General features: G+C 34.9%; 1 protein-coding gene across 2 annotated transcripts in view; it reads right to left on the bottom strand.

The window, feature by feature from the left end:
• Positions 1-19,271, bottom strand: part of LOC106055235 (chymotrypsin-1-like) — a 60,034-nt gene that overhangs the window by 8,899 nt on the left and 31,864 nt on the right. The window contains exons 2-3 of one of the 2 annotated variants that reach the window (XM_056018809.1): positions 17,320-17,534; positions 15,622-15,852 (exon numbers count right to left, since the gene is read on the bottom strand). In XM_056018809.1, coding sequence (XP_055874784.1) covers positions 15,622-15,852; positions 17,320-17,534 — 446 coding nt within the window. Of the gene's footprint in view, positions 1-4,798; positions 4,959-15,621; positions 15,853-17,319; positions 17,535-19,271 lie in introns of those variants that run through there. The other variant, XM_056018808.1, reaches the window with a different exon arrangement.

Here is a 19,271-nt window from a genome sequence, read left to right as displayed (position 1 = left end):
GCTATGGCAGTTTTACATTCTATCTTTCTAGAGTTTGGTAAGGTTACAATGGCTATATCATTCAAATAATCTTCTTTTTCTACTAAATTGGGCTCTACAAAAGTGATTGTGGATTCTTCATCAACTATGCATACAACATCCTGATAATTGACTTCTAGATCATATACTTCTATCTGTTTGCTGTTTTTAAATGTCAAGGCTAATATTTCTTCTGTTATTATTACTTTAGGTGAGCTAGTGTTAATGTCATTTTGTATTTCTTGTTTTTCAGCTTTATCTTTATCATCTATTTGTATTTCATCTGTTTGTATTTCACTATCATTTGTTTGTGTGTTAATTGTTTGGCAATCTTTATTTAGTTTAGATGCTTCTGTTAGCAAATGAGTTTGACATTCTACATCTATTTTATTTGTAATTGACTGATTATCTTTAGTTGCTTCATGTATACTGACATTGTTGTAATCATGTGAATTAGTAGTTGATGCTAACTCAATATTTTCTTGATTCACACTATTAGCCCATTTTACTAAGGCTTCTTCTGATAGTTCAACTATATTCTCTATGTTCCCTATAATTAGTTCTTCAGCTGGGTTGTTCATTACTATGGCTTTGTATTGACCAGTGAACCATGGTGATTCAATGAAAACTAATGCTGTTTCACATACTTCCCATAAGTCTTTATTTGCACAAGTCAGTGTGACCTTGTCTTTTAGGATCTGTTCAGGTTTTACTAGAGATTTCTTCACAATGATTGAGGTGCAGCCGCTGTCACGTAATGCATATACCTTAATGCCATCCACATATGCAGGATACACTTTTAATTTGGCTACCTTTGTCTGTATATATGCTACTGTTTCATATTCTATTGGTGTTTCAGTTGCTACAGCTGCTATGTTTTGTCTGGTATGATTGTTATTGTGGTAAGTATGTTGTCTATCTTGAAATTGGTCTCTTCTAGACATTCTGTTGTTTTGCCATCTTCTGTTTGTTTGATGTGATCTACTGTTAGTTGGACTGTAGCTTTGCCATGTTCTTCTGTTATATTGTTGTTGATAGGATCTATTATAGTAAGAACTGAAGCTCTGGAAAGTTCTGTTATCTCTTCCATATTTATGGTTTCTATTTACATATTGCTGTTTTTCTGATGCCATTCTCTTTCTGCACTCTGCTTTGGTGTGACCCAATATGCCACAGAAAAAACATTGTATGCTCTTGGCATATTTAAATTTATTTGTAGATCTTGGATGGTTTTCTGTCACTGTTGCAGCTACATTGTACAATTCCCTTTTGTCAATGGTGATGTTTGGGTGGGAGTCCTTGTATGTTGTTAAGTTTGATATCAATTCAGCTTCATTTTTTATTTTTCTCTCCTTCAGGAATGAGAATGCTGCATCTGTAACATTAATTAGCACATTCTCAATGAGAAAGAAATCTAATATCTGTTTGGGGTCATCTAAGTTGCAGTTTGCGAGTTGTAGCCACTTTGTCATGTTCTGGCGCATGTCATGTATTGTTCTTTTTAAATCTGCATTCTTGGCTAGTTTTATTTCCCTAAAAAGTTTTCGATAGTGCTCCTCCGTTTTGCCAAAATGTTCAATTAGTCTTTGTTTCACTGTGTTGTAGTCTTTTCTTTGCTCCATAGTTAGTGTGTCGATGATGTTTAGTGGTTCACCTCTTAGGTTAGCTAGAAGTTGTTGAGCCATTTGTGCACTATTCATATTTGCTGTTTGACAGATGTATTCAAATTGAATAATGAAATTTTCCAATGTGTCTTCTTTTGGGTCAAAGTTCCTAAATTTACTATGATACTGATAATTGTAGGCAGATGAAGTTTGACTTGCTGAATTGTCTTTATTTTCTTTTGCTAGCTTGGCCATTTTTTCTTCATGTTCTTTTAATTTTATTTCATGCTGGCGTTCTTTTTCTTTCTCTAAGTTTTCTTGTTCTTTCTCTCTTAGTCTTCTTTCATGTAGCCTCTCTTCCCGTTGCTTGTCTTTTTCTACTCTAATTCTATCTATTTCAATTTTAATGAATGCAGCTCTATCATCTTCTTTTAACTTTAGTTTATCCACTATCTCTATTAGTTTTTCATACTCAGCCATTTTCAAAGATTCAAATTAGTAATATAGTTAATTAATAGATATGTGTACACTAGGTAGTTGTAAATGAATATTGTACGATAAATAATTATTATAGCTCAAATAGTAATTGCAGGTAATAGTATGTATATATTTTGTGCGAAACAATTGAGGTTATGAGGTATCTTAAGTTATTCTTGGTACTTTGTCTAGTTTGTAATGTAATACTTTACTGATCAATTATGTGATTATGTATTTCTAGTATCTCCACTTGCAATAAATACTTCACAATCATGTGAGCCTTATTAGTCTGATAAATAGTGATCAATGTATCAATAGTATCAAAATAGTTGAATGTGTTTGAAGAGTATATACAATATAAATCTTGTCAATCTCAAATCAAAATATATCCCATAGTGTATCAAGTGTGTAGTGTAGTGTTGATAATAATAAAAAATAGGTTGAAATAAGAAATAAAATAAATATATATATTAATAAGTAATTAGACAAACATAAATACACTATAGATACTAAACAGTCTGCTTTTAAAGAGACATTACAAGATAGTAGAAATAGTAGACAAAAGAATTACAATGAGAAATAACAATGACGCAAAAGAAATTCAACAAAGGTACACAAGACAATATCAATACAAAAGTTTAACAATATGATAGATACTTGACGAAATACAAACTTAACTAATACAGCTATACGATCAAGTATTTACTTTATCTAAAGAGTCCCTACCAATACCTGGATGCTTACTTGAAAAAAAATATAAATGCTCAGACTCAATAGATAATTAAATTTAGTCCCTAAAGTCAAATGTATATATAAATACAAATGTAAACAATGAAAAAAAATTGTGGTGTAGTTCAAAGAGAACTAATCAATATTCATTAATACTAAAGGGTAATTAAAGTTACTTCCCTTAAATATTCACTTGATGCTTGACTTGTACATAAAGTTCCGGTGATGCTCCACATAAAATATGTCCACAGTACAGTTCATAAGTAATCCACTTGCTAAATCCGCAGCACAACGGTACAGTTCATAAGTAATCCACTTGTTAAATCCACAGTTCATAAGTAATCCACTTGTTAAATCCACAGTACAATGTTACAGTTCATAAGTAATTCACTTGCTAAATCCACAGCACAACGGTACAGTTCATAAGTAATCCACTTGTTAAATCCACAGTTCATAAGTAATCCACTTGTTAAATCCACAGTACAATGTTACAGTTCATAAGTAATCCACTTGTTAAATCCACAGTAGAATAGTACAGTTCATAAGTAATCCACTTGTTAAATCCACAGTACAACGGTACAGTTCATAAGTAATTCACTTGCTAAATCCACAGCACAATGGTACAGTTCATAAGTAATCCACTTGTTAAATCCACAGTACAATGTTACAGTTCATAAGTAATCCACTTGTTAAATCCACAGCACAATGGTACAGTTCATAAGTAATCCACTTGTTAAATCCACAGCACAATGGTACAGTTGCTGAAACAAATATAAATAACTAAAAATGACCTTAGGTAGTGACGACAAGAGAGGTCTAAGAGTGAGAGCGCTCTCTTATTAACTGTGCTGTTAGACAGCGACAATAGGAGTGTGTCATTAGAATTATGACGAGCACTCGATGTAGATGATTCTTGAATATGTCAGCTACTTCGACTGACCATATATCAGCTGTCTTCAAACGATGACTTGAATGACTTGTAGTACTAGATTTTCACCCACACCGGTTGTAGTATCACGGTTGTCTAGTTTCACCCACACAGGTTGTAAGATCAGGGTTGTCTAGTTTCGTCCACGCAGGTTGTCTCAGCATATCATGTTAAAGTGACTTTGAACAATGCTGTCATAAATGTCGTTTTCGGCCGCTTCTGACACCATAAAATGTCACCGCGTTTCTGACACCATAAATGTCACTGGCACTTCTGACACCAAAAATGTCACTGGGTTGTTTTATAAATGTCACTGGGTTATTTTATATGTTATGAATGTGGCTGTAGTTATCAATGTAGGCGTGGTGGTGACACTGGGTTCTTGTTACAAATCACAGAATAATGCAATGACGCTGGGTGTAGCAGACACAATAAGTTTAATATAACACCACATAGTGAATACACCATACAATTCGACCCAGGAATGGTCAGTATTAATCCAACAGTAATATACGAATATCACAACTTAGTACTTATTCTATAACCAACTACTTTAAACATCTAACTCTACTGCTTATATCTTAAGTGACTCAATACAAGTGCTTGCTACAAGATCTCTATGTGGACTGACTGCTTTTAACTCTCTGGTTCACCTAAGGTCAAAAGTGTTCACCTTAGTGCAACATGGGTTGTGAATAAGATTCACAATATGGAATTAACATACACAATACAGAATTAGGGTTTCTACTCTATGGCACCAACTTTGAGGTGGTGACAATTAATATAGTTTTTTTTTCTTAGATTATAACGGTAAAGACAGGAGTTTTCCTTGTGTGGAAAATCGTTATATCCTTTTTCGACCTCAGTGTCAACCCTTCACCTAGGAAGAGTTTGCAAGCTGGAAAAAGGAATTGTTGAATATACATAATGTGTACAACTATATCTAGCTTATTAATAGCTTATCATTATCTAATGAACAAATGTTTCGCAGTTTTCAAATTCTGAATATTAAAACAAAATGAAAAAAAAAAAAAAAACTTACTGACGAACAGCAGAACCACGGCGAGGGAAATCATTCTTGATCTTCAGAAGAAATAAAACAACGATTGTCTCTCTTGCACTTGATTCTTCAGAAGAAATAAAACAACGATTGTCTCTCTTGCACTTGATTCTTCAGCTGTGCTTCGAGCTTATAAAAGTTTGGGCATTCTTTGCGTCATCCTCTTCCAAGTAATGAGCATCTGTCATTTCACATTGTAAATAAAAATGTACGGACTTAGCCAAGTGGATCTGTAGAGTACAAGCCTCATTTAGTCCTGTCTAAGTTACATTTATACATCTATTAAGGACCGGGCCTATTACACTTTAGTAACTAGTTTCTGTGACAAGCGATAGTCTCATATTTTTACCTGTTTACTTCGAGTCGTTATCTATGATAATTTTCAATCAAGAATAGGTGCGGCCGTTAGATTAAACCATAGTTGCTGAGTATTCCATCATCTGTTGACGCTATAATGCCATATCTATACTATAAAGCAGAAGGTAAGGCGTATGTATGTATGGGTGTATGTCCCGCATAGAAATCAAACCGTTTGACCAATCTTGATAAACTTTACATGAATGTTCCTTGTGTACTAACTGGAACCTTAGTGTATGTATAGTAGCCCTAACAAAATTAAGACCCTCAAAGAAAAAAAAAGTTGCCCAACTCTATGAAAGTATTACTATTTCATGCATCTAGGACACATAGACATGTCTACATGAGACAAGACGGAGAGGTCACGCATGCGCAGAGATGAAAATCTCTTGAACCTTACATCTAATTTCATGCATTAAGTATCTATGGATGGACATAAGCCTCAACTGTATATTTTTCATTGACACTATGTACACATATCTACACTTCAACACATGGATAGTCTTATCAGAAGGTGCACAAAGCAACCTGGTGACTAAATTTGTAACTAACTCAATTTTCATAAAAATCTGATTTAACCACCTTCTTGGACTATTGCCTTCAATTCTTGACGTTTAATTCTCTACCCAAAGCTTATCTCCCCTTATGTAAGAAATCAAGCCTTGTAAATTTTTCTATATCATGTATATAAACAAAATTAATTACGACTAAATTATGTAGTAATTGGTAAATTTTTCGATTGATTCATGTTTTTCTAGAAGCAATGAATAATTGTGCAGTTTCAACTTGATCCGACAATGGAAAGTGTGAGAAATACCATGTACGCAATTTTTACCAGAAGAGCTAGTGGATATAAGATTTGTTATAAGTAGACTAAACTATTTCTCTGTAACCATCTGTATAAATAATTTTCTACGTCGCCCACCCATGCGGGACACCACGCACGCACGCAGACCCTCTAATCCTAGATGAAAAAGTCATCGAAAGATAACTCTTTTATTTCTGCAAGTTGGACTAGAGCTTCCCACGTAACCAAATATAAATGTTTAGTTAAGAACGGGAACAGCCAAGTCTCTCAGTCACTAGAACTAAAGATGTTGGTCTCTAAGAAAGCCTAGCCTAAACTGTCTATATCTAAGCTACAGTCTCGCTTTGAATTTATGTCTTTACAATTGCGCGTTCACTAGTAGTCTGGCCTATATATTGATTGCCATACTATGTACATCTATTGTTTATATGCCTACATAATACAAGTCTAGATAATGCGACGAAAACAGAAGTCAAGCAAAAGTGGGTTCAGATTGGTCTAATTTAACGTAATGTTTTTAATCATCTATATAGACTTAACTCTTTCTCTCCTAACTGACGATACCTGCGTTGATTCCACCAGAATGTGGTAAATAATTACGGAGAGAAAAAGTTAAAGGATATATGAAAACTCAATTTGTACAAACAATTTTACACTTGCAACATTTTTTTGTTTGAATAGAAACTTTATTATATGATTTTGAAACGAATGGATATAGTTTAAAGAGTGAAACATAACAATCGACAAGGGAATAACATGAAAGTTCTTGTAATGCATTAATTTATCTAGTATCAAAAGGTCCCTAATCAACATTTTTTTATCAACAGCTTTAAACATGAAACTTTGCAAGTATTCTTGTGTCCAAACGATTTTCAGGTCTTTCAACTGTTTTTTTTTAATATATGCATTTTAAAAGTGATCACGATAACATTCATACAAATATCCCCGTCTTTCTTCCACCCCCTTTACCAACTGGTTCAGACAAGTGCTAAGATCATAGCGTATTGAGAAAGCTAAAAGCATGAAATAGTGCTGAACAAAACAATTAGTAAAACTATGTCTTATCGCACAGATTTATTAATGTTAGTCTAAATGTATTACGAATATAATTACATGGCTGATCCAAATAATTGATGCAACTACGATTAATATAAGCTTTGTTTTTAGCGGCCCAAGAAATGGGAAAAGACGCTATATGTTTTTTGTGAAATGTTTGTCCGTCTGTCCGTCCGTCCCGTTTCGATCTCGTAAACTAGAAAAGATATTGAAAATCCGACATTATAATATTTTAGTCCATTCAAAGTTCTTTTCTAAAAGTGAAAAATCTAATTTTTTAAATCACTTATGCAAGCAGTTTTTTCATAAAAAATACACCACTTTTACAACTATTCACTATTATTAGTAACGAACATTGGCGGCTCATTAGTAGGGGCGTATCAGTTTGTCATATTTATAACACATTAATGCAATTGGTTTTAGATTTTTTTTTACATTTGTATTGCTACGTTATGTAAGTTCTGTCCTACTAACTACTACATTTACCCAAAAATAATGTTTACTTTTTTTTTAAGAGGAAAAATCTATTTAGTATGCATATAAGTTGAACATAATTTAAAACAACAATTAATAAGTTTTTTTTTTCATATTATCGCGTAAACTGCAGTGCCTATACATATCCATAGAACATTTAACTAAAGGAATAATTTTTTTTTATACGGAAATGTTTGTATTTTTCACATTTAACTTCATATTCATTTTCACCTATCCTATTGTTTGCTGGACCGCTGGGGCACCACACAAGATCTGTCAATCTTCTTTCTCCATTCTTCTCTGTCATTTGTCTTTGATCGAATTTAATTCTGATCTTCTATCTGAAAATATTGAGACCTGCCTTTTTACCTGCTCGGGTGGACCACATCGGGGGCAAATTTTGAGTTAGTATTTCCACACAAACTGTCTTTGTAACCTTGTTTTTTTTTAGTGTTTGTTACATTTTCTTGTTACGATGTATGGTAATAAAAGAAGATATGAACTACAAGCTACCAACAAACACAATAGGACCCCACTCTTTGTAAAATGTTCATTTTAAAACACGAATACTTTCTGTCACGCAAACATAATGCACAATGTCCTGCTAGTGGGCCCTATGAATATGATTAGTGTGAACATTGCGTTATTTTCTAGACTTAGACTAAGACCGCATCACCAATGAAGAGAATAGAGACAGTATTTACACAGCGATTGGACCCCACGATGACCTGATAACTACTTTCAAAAACAAAGGCAAGCTGCAACTCTATGGCAAGGTTTTCAGGACTCGCAAAGACCTTCATTCAGGGAACACTACCAGGAAAAAGAAGAAGAGGCAGACAGAGAAAGCGATGGGAAGACAACGTAAAAGAATGGACGAGTCTGTCTTTAAATGAAATTCATCCAAGGCAAAAGACAGATGAATGGAGAAAGACGGTCAACTGATCATGTGTGGTGCCCCAATGGTTCAACAGATAGGTGAAGGGGAAGGGGAAGACAAAGGTAGGAGCCATACGAGCAGTGATGGTTCCCGCACGGGTGCGGTGGGACATTATAGGTATACGAACGGCCACCAAATTGGCTCGGCCTCCGGCCTCGCACGGGCGGGGGAACCCGTGGCGTTGGCTCAAGGGTATCCAGCGACACACCGGGTGTGAATTCATGATCTTTTCTGATAAGGTGGGACTCTCCGGACAGAGAGATCGGTGAAGAGCCAATTTCTCATCCTGGCCACGGATAAAAACCTTTCCCTGGTCAAGTGGTCCATAAAAGGAAACCGGACGTTTTCGGACCTTAAGGGCATCTGATTCAGGAGGTATGAGAAATTTATTGGAGTATTGGTGAGTGTGTACTACTTTAAAAAATAAGAAACACTCACTCCCAAGTCAATCTTCTTTCGTCTTAATTAAATTAAATTAATTTCACCTTCTGGTCCATGTAGTTGTAGTGTAATGTTATTTTCCCTGTCTCATTGTGGCAACCGTGTGATGAAGCGTGTTGTTTTGTTTCTATGGTGATAGTTGGAAGAAGTTCGTGATGGATTCTCAATGATGTAAGAGTAGGTGGCATTGTTGACATGTGTCTTAGGAAGGACAGACGACTCCAGAACGTGAGACTGAATAGATGAATAGACGTGTTATTGTAGCGAGTTAGATTTTGTTTAGAATATTATTTTATATTATTACCAGTCTATTATGTTTATTGAATTTCATCATAAGTTGATTTTGTCTATATTTTAATAAAAGTTATATTTAGTATTGTACACAAAGAAATTACTCAAGTTATTTCAAGTCTTACAAGTCAAAATATAATACTCCTACAGCGGTTTCAGCAGCTGAGCCAGTGACATCATAACTCTTAAACAACAATCCGGTTGGTTTTCGAGTGCATTTCGGGTTGTATTAGGATAGGTCATAAGACCAGTGACTTCTGCTGTACTGGCAAGTTAGTCCAGTGGTACTTTGTGGTCCCATTTTATATTATCTAGGCTATTAACTATAGCCTCTAGATATACAAAACTACTGAGACGGACAAGTAATAAGTCTGAGATTTCAGCTGCAACAAAATAAAAAAGAGTTTATTTAGAAGAAGAAAAAAAAAGATTATGGAAAGCATTAATGGAAATAAAGGTTCACAAAAGAAAATGAAATAATGAAACAAATCAAAGTAGTAAGACAGGTTCAGTTCTAAATAATTAAAGAACCACCATCACAGAGGCACAATAATGTCTTATGTCAAAAACCAAAAAGATGGTTTACAATAATATCTTGTAAGATTCAACAATGAAATGACATCATCCGTGAGACACACTACTGTCTCGTATCAAAACAAAAGATGTCTTTAACAAACAAAGATACAGGAGAGGATAAGAGACCAAGAAGTCATATAATATTTACATAAGCCAATTTATTACTAACAAATAAATAAAGTCTACTTAGCTCATTATCGAAACACTCTTCCCATGACAGTGGCACACTCCTCTTGAGTAACACAGTAATAGAACCACAACAGAAATATTAGTTAAACATTATAGAGATTTAGTTCAATCTACACTGATCAGCTCAAAGACTCAAGAAAGGAGTGGCAATTGTAAACAGTAAACAGGGACTTAAACCAAGTACTAAAGGGGACTAACTCTTATTGAAAATAAAAGTAGCTATCCTTATTGTCTCTCTTGTCACAGATGAGTTGACCATGTCCATGTTGACCAGGCTCCACACGAGCACTAATTTCTCTAATAGAATTACTCTAACGAAAAGGTTAATCAATGATTATGGATGTCCTAAAGTCTCCCTCATTCTCTGCATGGCAGCTGGGTAATATTAAAGTTCTTAATTAATCAATTAGTTGGTAGGAACCTTTCGAACAGGGGTCTGGCAAAGGGTCTTTCTCTCCTTCCTGGCCTCTGATAGAAATCCTTTCCGATGGTAAATATTCTAATTGGCCTTAGGCACGACCATATTATTGTTTATTGTTTGTAGAAAGATTCTATCATTAAGAAACACGAACTATTGAATTTAGTTTTCAAATATTGTGTTCAGTTATATACATACAATATGCATATTTTTAAAATATATTTTCTTTCGTTTAATGCTAGTAGTTAATATACAAAACAAGCACAAAAGAGAAATGCACGGAGCCGTTTACATTATTTTGACAAATAAGACAACTGTGTGAATAAATGTCCTTGTATGTGGGGTATTGAATTATATTCATTTCATTTTATTATCATTATTATATTATTATTATATTATTTTTTATTTACTGTTTTAAAAGTGGTATTTTTTTTTATTTATAAAATAATGAAAAGACTAACATAATTTCATTAAAAAAAATAGTTCCTTTCAGACATTGAAAATTAGAGGTTGCACAAATCAAAAATTGTAAAACAATCAACTATGTTGAAATTGGGTTTATAATAGTAGTTTGATAGTTTTGTATTTCTGCTAGACAAACGGACAAACGAACAGCACAAAACTACACAAAACAAATAACCACTAAAAAAAGCCAATATCGCGTTTCAATATGTATTTTCTACTTAGTGGAACAAATGTATCTAATTATTTTGTGCTGAGACTTTGCTTGAAGTTTTATTCACCGCTGATGTGTAGAAAGATGTTCTCAATAATCCAGTCATAGTAACCAGTGACTTTTGTGTAGACTGATGGTGAATTCACTACAAGGGAAAAAAAGGGAATTACCTTTAATGCACTATACAAATCACTCCTGATTCGAAATGTGAATGTTAATGTAACGAGGTGTGAGAATGACAATATCAACGAATGATTCGTATATTGAATCAAATATACAGAAAGTTTAATATTAGAAAGTAAAAGAGAAATTCAAACAGGGTCGGACTGCAGTAAGTAGAAGCCCTGGGAATATTTAATATATATTTTTTTAACCCTTGCAACTTTTGAAGATTTTAATTAAAGTTATATAATCAATCTGCAAATATTTTTTTCATATTTAGCATTCAGTTTTTAAAAAGTAAACATTAGTTTAAGTAGTGGCGGCTCCTTTTTGTTTTAGACCCAGAGATTCAGCACCGTACACATTCTGTTTCTACATACAAATAAATTGGCGTAGAGTATTGATTACTAAATACAAGAATGAATTAATAGAGACTTCAACTTTAGTAAGAGTAGACATTTCAAACTTTAGTACGTCACAGCCTGGCTAGTGGTTGATCACGTGACAACCTTTGTCTCTGAGATTCCGTTCTGAATTGGAAAGGTCTCACAGTTTAGCAGTTCGTTAACTGCATTGAAATGTATCAAAGTTCTAACTACACTTTTTGTTTTGTTTCATGGCTTTTACCGTCACAACTTTCAAACCCATAGGAAGTCACTCCAAGCAAAAATCGATGTCCACAGGCCAGAGGTCCGCCACTGTCTCCTTGACATGCACCAGGGGGAAGACCGACATCACCTGATCAAAATAAATGTAAAGCTATAGTTTATATTTATACTGAAAGTCAAAGTTCATTTGAATACTTTTTATATACTAGTCAAAGATCAGTGTGGAATAGAGATATCCATTATTTTATTGAATTAAAATATACTTTACATTTCTCATGTACTGGCCAAAATATAAAATCTTAAAATATTTGATTGGCTAACTTTAATGAACATCCGTTACGTAATTTTTTTTCCAAGCTTGTGTATAGTTCCTTCTCATGTATAAACTGTGGGACAATTTGCCGCCCCTGAATTGGCTTGTTTAGACACAGCAAAGTCTGCCTTACTTAAATGAAGTTATATATAAATATTTTATATATATAACTATTCATCGGGCACATTATTTGTCTTTGAGGCATGAGGCGTTATACATTGATTTATAAATTAATGGGCTGTGTGGCCCAGAAACTAAGAACTTTTGAGTTTTGCTCGGCTACCTAAACAAGAGGGCTCGAGGTTCGACACCCGACTCAAGAAGAGTTGTGTTACTGAGAGCCTAAGGCAGCACGGAAAACCTTGTACCAGATACCCCTCCCTCTAAATGGTCCACTAATGAGATTGAATTATAGTGCTCTGAGCATGCTATAAGCAGGAAAATTGCGCTATATAAAAGCAATTTTGTTTTAAAATTTAAATTACTTTTAAATTTCGTGCTTGTAAAATGATCTTAAAACTCTCGGATCCAATCTCTTGTGTGGTCATGTGGGGGAGGGGTGTACATGGGAGAAAGTTTCTGGGATTCAAACCCATCCCCTTCGACAGACAGCCAAGCGGTTATCACCACTCAGCGAACACAACGCAAATCAAGTGATGTTAATGTGCTCAACTGATCTAAAACGGATGTAATTGATGATGTAAAATAACGTAGGCCTCTAATACTTTCAAATTCATTAAATTTTATTGGGGGGGGGGATATCTAACACCCAGAACATTGCCGTGATTCAACTTAAATTTACGACAGAAAACTTGCATAGTTTGAAGTGAAAGCGTCTTTTCAGCTGTCACTTTCTCAGCGCGTTAGCTAATAATAAACCAAAGCCCTTACCGCCTACATGCATCTAGCTACGTCAGGATATATTGAGCCACGTGATTCACAAATCCACTTCACAATTTAGATTAATTTTGTATTTACAAATTGAACTGTCAAATGTTTATTACTTTTCAGATCATTGCGCATATAATTCTGAAACTTTTTTTAAGCTCGAAGCCCATGTGAACAAAACTCCAAGGGAGACGAGCGTGTTTTTACTATACCTCTATTTCAACTGATACCTTCATGGAATCCTGGTTAAGTGAGAGAATGTAAAGTTCTACAACATTTTTTTAATATTCCAATAGAGCCTTTAGATCTAGACTTAAGACATTAATTTATTATTATCGTTATTAAATCAAAAAATGTCTTACATTTGGAAATTCCTGAAAGCGATAGTCGTTTTAAAAATGAGATAGTCCTTTCAAAACCAATGTTCGATTTAGATCTAGATGTAGCAACGTAACCAAATTTATTTATTTTTTTTACATTGAAAAATTATAACGGTCAAACTAGCGTTTTCCCTGTGTGGCCAGCGAGGTAGTTATTCTTTTTTAGAGGTATACATCACTCTAGAAAAATCATTTGAGACGTTTTTGAGATCCGTGTCGAGATTCAAGGCTCAAGGCTCATGGTTCTAGGCTCCATGAAATTATGACTTCAATAGAAGGTATTGTAAAATATTGTGTATAGATATTATTAACCAAATCAGTTTCATAGAAGTCTAAAGAAAGTTCTGGATCTCGAGAGTGTATATCACATGACTTACTTTCTCCTTTGACACAGATTTGGTTTGGGTTGATGGTGTAACCTTGTGCTTGGTGAAAGTCCAGACACTGTTGATAAGTCCATTTCCTCATTTTAGCTTCTCTCAGATCCGCTGGAGTTGGCGACTCGATAGTAAGTGTTGCCCCAACCGGAAATGACGCAAATCTCGTTGTCGAAATTTTGAAATGGTGATGCTATTAATATCGGCTGTTAAACAAAGGGAAGAAACTGTGGTAAACATACATTATCTTGATAAGAAATAATAGAATTAATCCAATAAAAAAAATTAACTGCTTTAGATACGTTGAATAGGAATTGTGTTTATTATTACTATTATTATTATTATTATTATTATTAACATTATTTCTCTATAAATATTATGATACAAGACATTATACACGGTAACCCATGACGACTTTGGCGAATATATAATCATGATACTCCGGAAGATCATTAGCAGTACAAAACTCCAAATGGTAACTTATCTTCCTAGGTATGTATAGAGTCACGAAGATATCTCTAAAGACTTATCATTTGTATTTACCTATCCCTTAGTCTGTTGGACCGTTGGGTCACCACACAAGATTTGTCGACAGTATCTGTCTTTAGCCTCAGAACCTCTTTCAATGGCAGGCCCGTCCATTATTTTATGTTGTCCTCCCATCACTTTCTCTGTCTGCCTCTTCTTCTTTTTCCTGGCCGTTCTCTGAATGAAGGTCTTTACGAGACCCGAAGACCTTGTAATATGGCCATAGATTTTTAGCTTACGTTATTTTACGATACCTAGCAGGTCATCATGGTGTCCATTCCCTGCAGTGACCCTGTCTCTAATCTCTTGGTTTGCAATGCGGTCTTTAAGTGTGGTACCTAAGATCCTTCTGTAGCATCTCAATTCCATTGCTAGGATCCTCTTCTCTATCGAAGACTGGGATTTTTTTATTTCGGGATCTTTAGAGCGCCTCTGATCTAATGGTTACCTGACATTGGGGGAAAGTAAAATCTGTTGGTCGTTGTGCTGGTCACATGACACATCGTTGAAACAGATGACCTTTACATCATCTGCTGTAAAGATCGCAAGATCCGAACGGGGAACTTTATTTATTGCTTAATTGAAATTTATCAGAAGATAATACCGTGATGGCAATGATAATACCGTGATGTCAATGATAATACCGTGATGTCAATGATAATACCGTGATGTCAATGATAATAACGTGATGTCAATGATAATACCGTGATGCCAATGATAATACCGTGATGTCAATGATAATACCGTGATGCCAATGATAATACCGTGATGTCAATGATTATACCGTGAGGATAATACTGGATTCTCCTGTTAGTCAATAACGAGTAGGTCTGGTAGGTTAGACTACACAATCATGTCAAATACGTTAGCTCCGTGACAGTCAAGTAGGTAGCGTGTAACTGGCTCATTTTTAATCTCCCATACAAATCATCAAATCAACTGAGAGTAATTCTGGCTTTTGCCGTTAGCTTATCCATGTTCTGACCTCTAGCCCCAGAAGCTTACGTTCAGCGTCCAGAAGCTGGAATACCCTGGAAATGTTAGCTCAAAAGTGTCCTTAACTCTTTCTCTCCTAAATGACGATGTCAACGTTGATGTGACTCCCATCAAACTAAATTGGCTTTTGGATTTATAAACTTTAATTGTGTTGTGTAAAAGTTAAGTCTTTCCCAACATTTCATGGGTTACCTTTCTTAGACGAAGAGTTAAATTCTAGAAGAAATTACATTTTGAGTTACTAGTAACAATAAATGGCAATAGACGGATCTGTTGTTTTTCTAAAAGAGAAATTGTAAATTATAATCAAAAGATAAGATAATCTACCTGGACGTTTGCGTTAAAAGTCATGCGTTGCTTCAAGAAAATAAGTCCAATGTCGTTCGGGAAAGCTCCTTGATCAGTGTTAGCGGCTCTATAGTCTTCATGAGGCTTGACAGAATCAACTTCTATAAACTGGGTGTATGCTGAAGCATTGGATGTCAGGCTGATAGACCCGACCTCAATTCTAAGCCACTCAACAGGGAAGACAACCAAGCAATGGGCAGCACACAACAACTAGAGATTAGTTACATAAAGAATTTATAGAATATTTTTAAGCCGTGCAACTCGATACTGCTACATATATAAACATACAGCAATAATGTACTAGTAACTAGTGTTATACCACAAAAAAATAGGTTAAAATCATTTGCAAATCTCTTAAATTTCACGTGTTATGTTAATCATAATCATTTGTGCTGTATTTAGATTTTTACAATCAAGATTACGTTCTACAAGCCCCACAGCACGACAAGGAAAAGTTCAGAAAAAGATGGTGGAAGAATATTGGTCTAATACATGCCTAACGGCTGTCTGTGTCGGCTCCGTTGAAACTGTTAGTGAACACGGGTGTGCCGAAGAGGTGCGGGGGGGGGGGCTAGCTGGGGCATGCAACCATCCAACCCTTCAATCAAGGACCCTTATTCAAAAATGATTTGTTCCAGGTCCCGCGTTTAATGAAAGAAGATGAAGGTTGTTGCCCTTTATCCCAAGTATACACACTGATCTTAGTGAAAAAAAAAAGCCCAACCATTTTCATAAATAAGCTAAATGTTCATCTATGTATGTCTAGCATTTTTCTTAAATTGCAGTTCCTCTTATTAGATTGAAAACTCTTCATCTGTGGACAATGCGTGGACTATTGTGCGGACAATGCGTGGACAATTGTGTGGACAATGTGTGGACAATGCGTGGAAAATATGTGATTAATGCTAGGACAATGTGCGAACAATGTACGGACAATGTGTGGACAATGTGTGAACAATGCGTGGACAATATGTGACAATCCGTTGACAATATGTGAACACAGATTTTGACAACGTCTACAAGTAGCCTATAAATATTTTCCATGAAATTTGACAGTTTATGTATATCATTTCGAAAAAAGAAAAAACGAATTGACTACATAGTAAAAAATTCTTGTTTGACCGTAATAATTTTTCAAACTATAGTCATCAGAAAATATTTTTGTGTCTTCTTCGGTGATGCTTCAGTGGGAATTCCCGTAATCTGCTTAAATGTTTCTTCTGTACATACAAAGAACAGCTGGTCTGTAATGGAAGATGTTGATTATGGAAGCTCACTGGAACAACTCCATTGCAATATTATAGCAATATAAAGAAATAGAAATTATAGATCACTGTCTGCTTTATAACGTAGAAACTGATTTGAAATTCATAACATCCTAAACCATAAATAGAAAAAAAAAACCTAATGAAATACTCAGATAGACACAAAGGCAGAGGCTCATACCACATTCTAAATTTGTACAAGTGCTCCTTCTTCCCTAGTGCTAATAGAGAATAGAGTGGGTGGCCTAAATCAGCCAGGAAAACTAATTAGCAGAGTTTAAGTCACTGATTAGCATGCATGATTAGATTGACCCCATTACATGAAAAGGACGTAAGTATCTTCTCTTTTGAAGTAACGCCTGTAATCTATAAGATAAGATGATAAGATAAGATAAATGTGTACATAACTTACAACGTCCGGTGCTACGACGACAGCTCCACAAATATGGAACCATTGATTTAAGTAGAACACTTGAAGAGAGGCTTGGTAGGGTCGAGAGTACATCTTTGAGATGTCTCCGTTGATGATTCGAGAGTTGGAAGATCCATCGAAAGTTCTCGGAATCATGTGACTCTTGATGTCTTGGAGGTGGATGCGATTGGGAATAACATCCGCAAGGGCCGCCGCTGTAAGAAAAATAAAAGGATGAATTAGAGAAAAAAATATAGTAGTATCACTTGCAGGAAATCCTTCCTTGAACACTGGTTCCTTAAGTCATTGAGCATTGGTTCATAAAGCCATTGGATATTGGTTCATAAAGTCATTGAATATTGGTTTATAAAGTCATAAAACATTGGTTCATAAATGTAAACAATTAATGTATCTCGTGTGTATAACAAATAAAAGGTCAATGTCCTTATTTCTTATCTTATCTTATCCTATATAATACAGACGTTACTTTAAAAAAGAAGATGATTACGTCCTACGCCTTATGCATTTAGTCATGCATATTAACCTTTTTCTTCTTCTTCGTTCTCATGTTATGTTGGAGTGTTCAGATGACTAGACCAATACATGAGATGAAATGCGCAGTGGTTTCCAAATCAGGGAGCTCTCCATATAGTTTTCTTTCTATTGGGGTGATTTGGGGCCAATGTCTTATACGGGCCTCTTGGTAGAGAGAGCAGTTTTGGAGGATGTGGTCGGCATTCTCTGGTGACCTTCCACATGGGCAGATTTCACTGGTTCCAATTTTGAGCTTCCGGTACATGTGTTGTTGCATTCTGTTGTGTCCGGTCCTGAGTCGAAAGATTAGATGTTGGTCTTGTCAGGATAGCTTATAGTAAGCGTCATCTTTATTGTGATTTGGATGGGAGCTTGTCCATTTCTCATTTATTTTATTAACAATTAATTTCTTCATTTCTTCTGGATAGAGTGCAGAGTTCATGTGTGAGTTTGTTCTCCCACTCTTGGCGAATGTGTCAGCCTTCTCATTTCCTTCTAGTTCTATATGAGCTGGTAGCATATTAACCAATGACTTAAATTCTGCTAAGTCACTAATGTTCCTACCTAGCTCAGGCAACCCATTTCTTGTTCTAATAGCACTAGGGAAGAAGAAGCATTTGTACACATTTGTCCTTGCAAATTTGTTTTTGTTTTATATCGTTCAGACGATTTTTCAAAAAAGTAACAGTATTACGTCACAGCGCAAACTCCCGCAGGGTATATTAACGTTTAGGGCTCAAACTCAAACCCAGCAAGACGACAGCCCGAAGAGCATACCTCTAGGCTATGCAGCAAATAAATGGTATTCTTGGAAAAAAATTCGTATGTGATAGTCCATTATACAAAAGGTGTTATGTTGTAATGTAATGAATAAATAAACATATTTAGAATATAGTCTAGCCTGAATCAAAATCTTTTTTTCTACAGAAGCGTTCTGACTATCACATATTAAAAGAATACCTTACAAACGCAACTATTTAATCATTGCAATTCACAATATAACATAACATTACACAAAATATTCCAAGATAGATAGATAGATAGATAGATAGATAGATAGATAGATAGATAGATAGATAGATAGATAGATAAACAGACAGACAGATTGACAGACCGAATGACAGACAGACAGATAGATAGACAGATAGACAGACAGATTAGATAGATAGATAGATAGATAGATAGATAGATAGATAGATAGATAGATAGATAGATAGATAGATAGATAGATAGATAGATAGATAGATAGATAAACAGATAGACCGACAGACAGACAGACAAATTGACAGACCGAATGACAGACAGACAGACATATAGATAGATAGATAGATAGATAGATAGATAGATAGATAGATAGATAGATAGATAGATAGATAGATAGATAGATAGATAGATAAACACACGGACCGAATGACTGA

The sequence above is a fragment of the Biomphalaria glabrata genome, chromosome 2 (genome assembly GCF_947242115.1).
Source record: "Biomphalaria glabrata chromosome 2, xgBioGlab47.1, whole genome shotgun sequence".
NCBI lineage: Eukaryota > Metazoa > Mollusca > Gastropoda > Planorbidae > Biomphalaria > Biomphalaria glabrata.
This window is presented reverse-complemented; position numbering and strand designations above follow the sequence as displayed.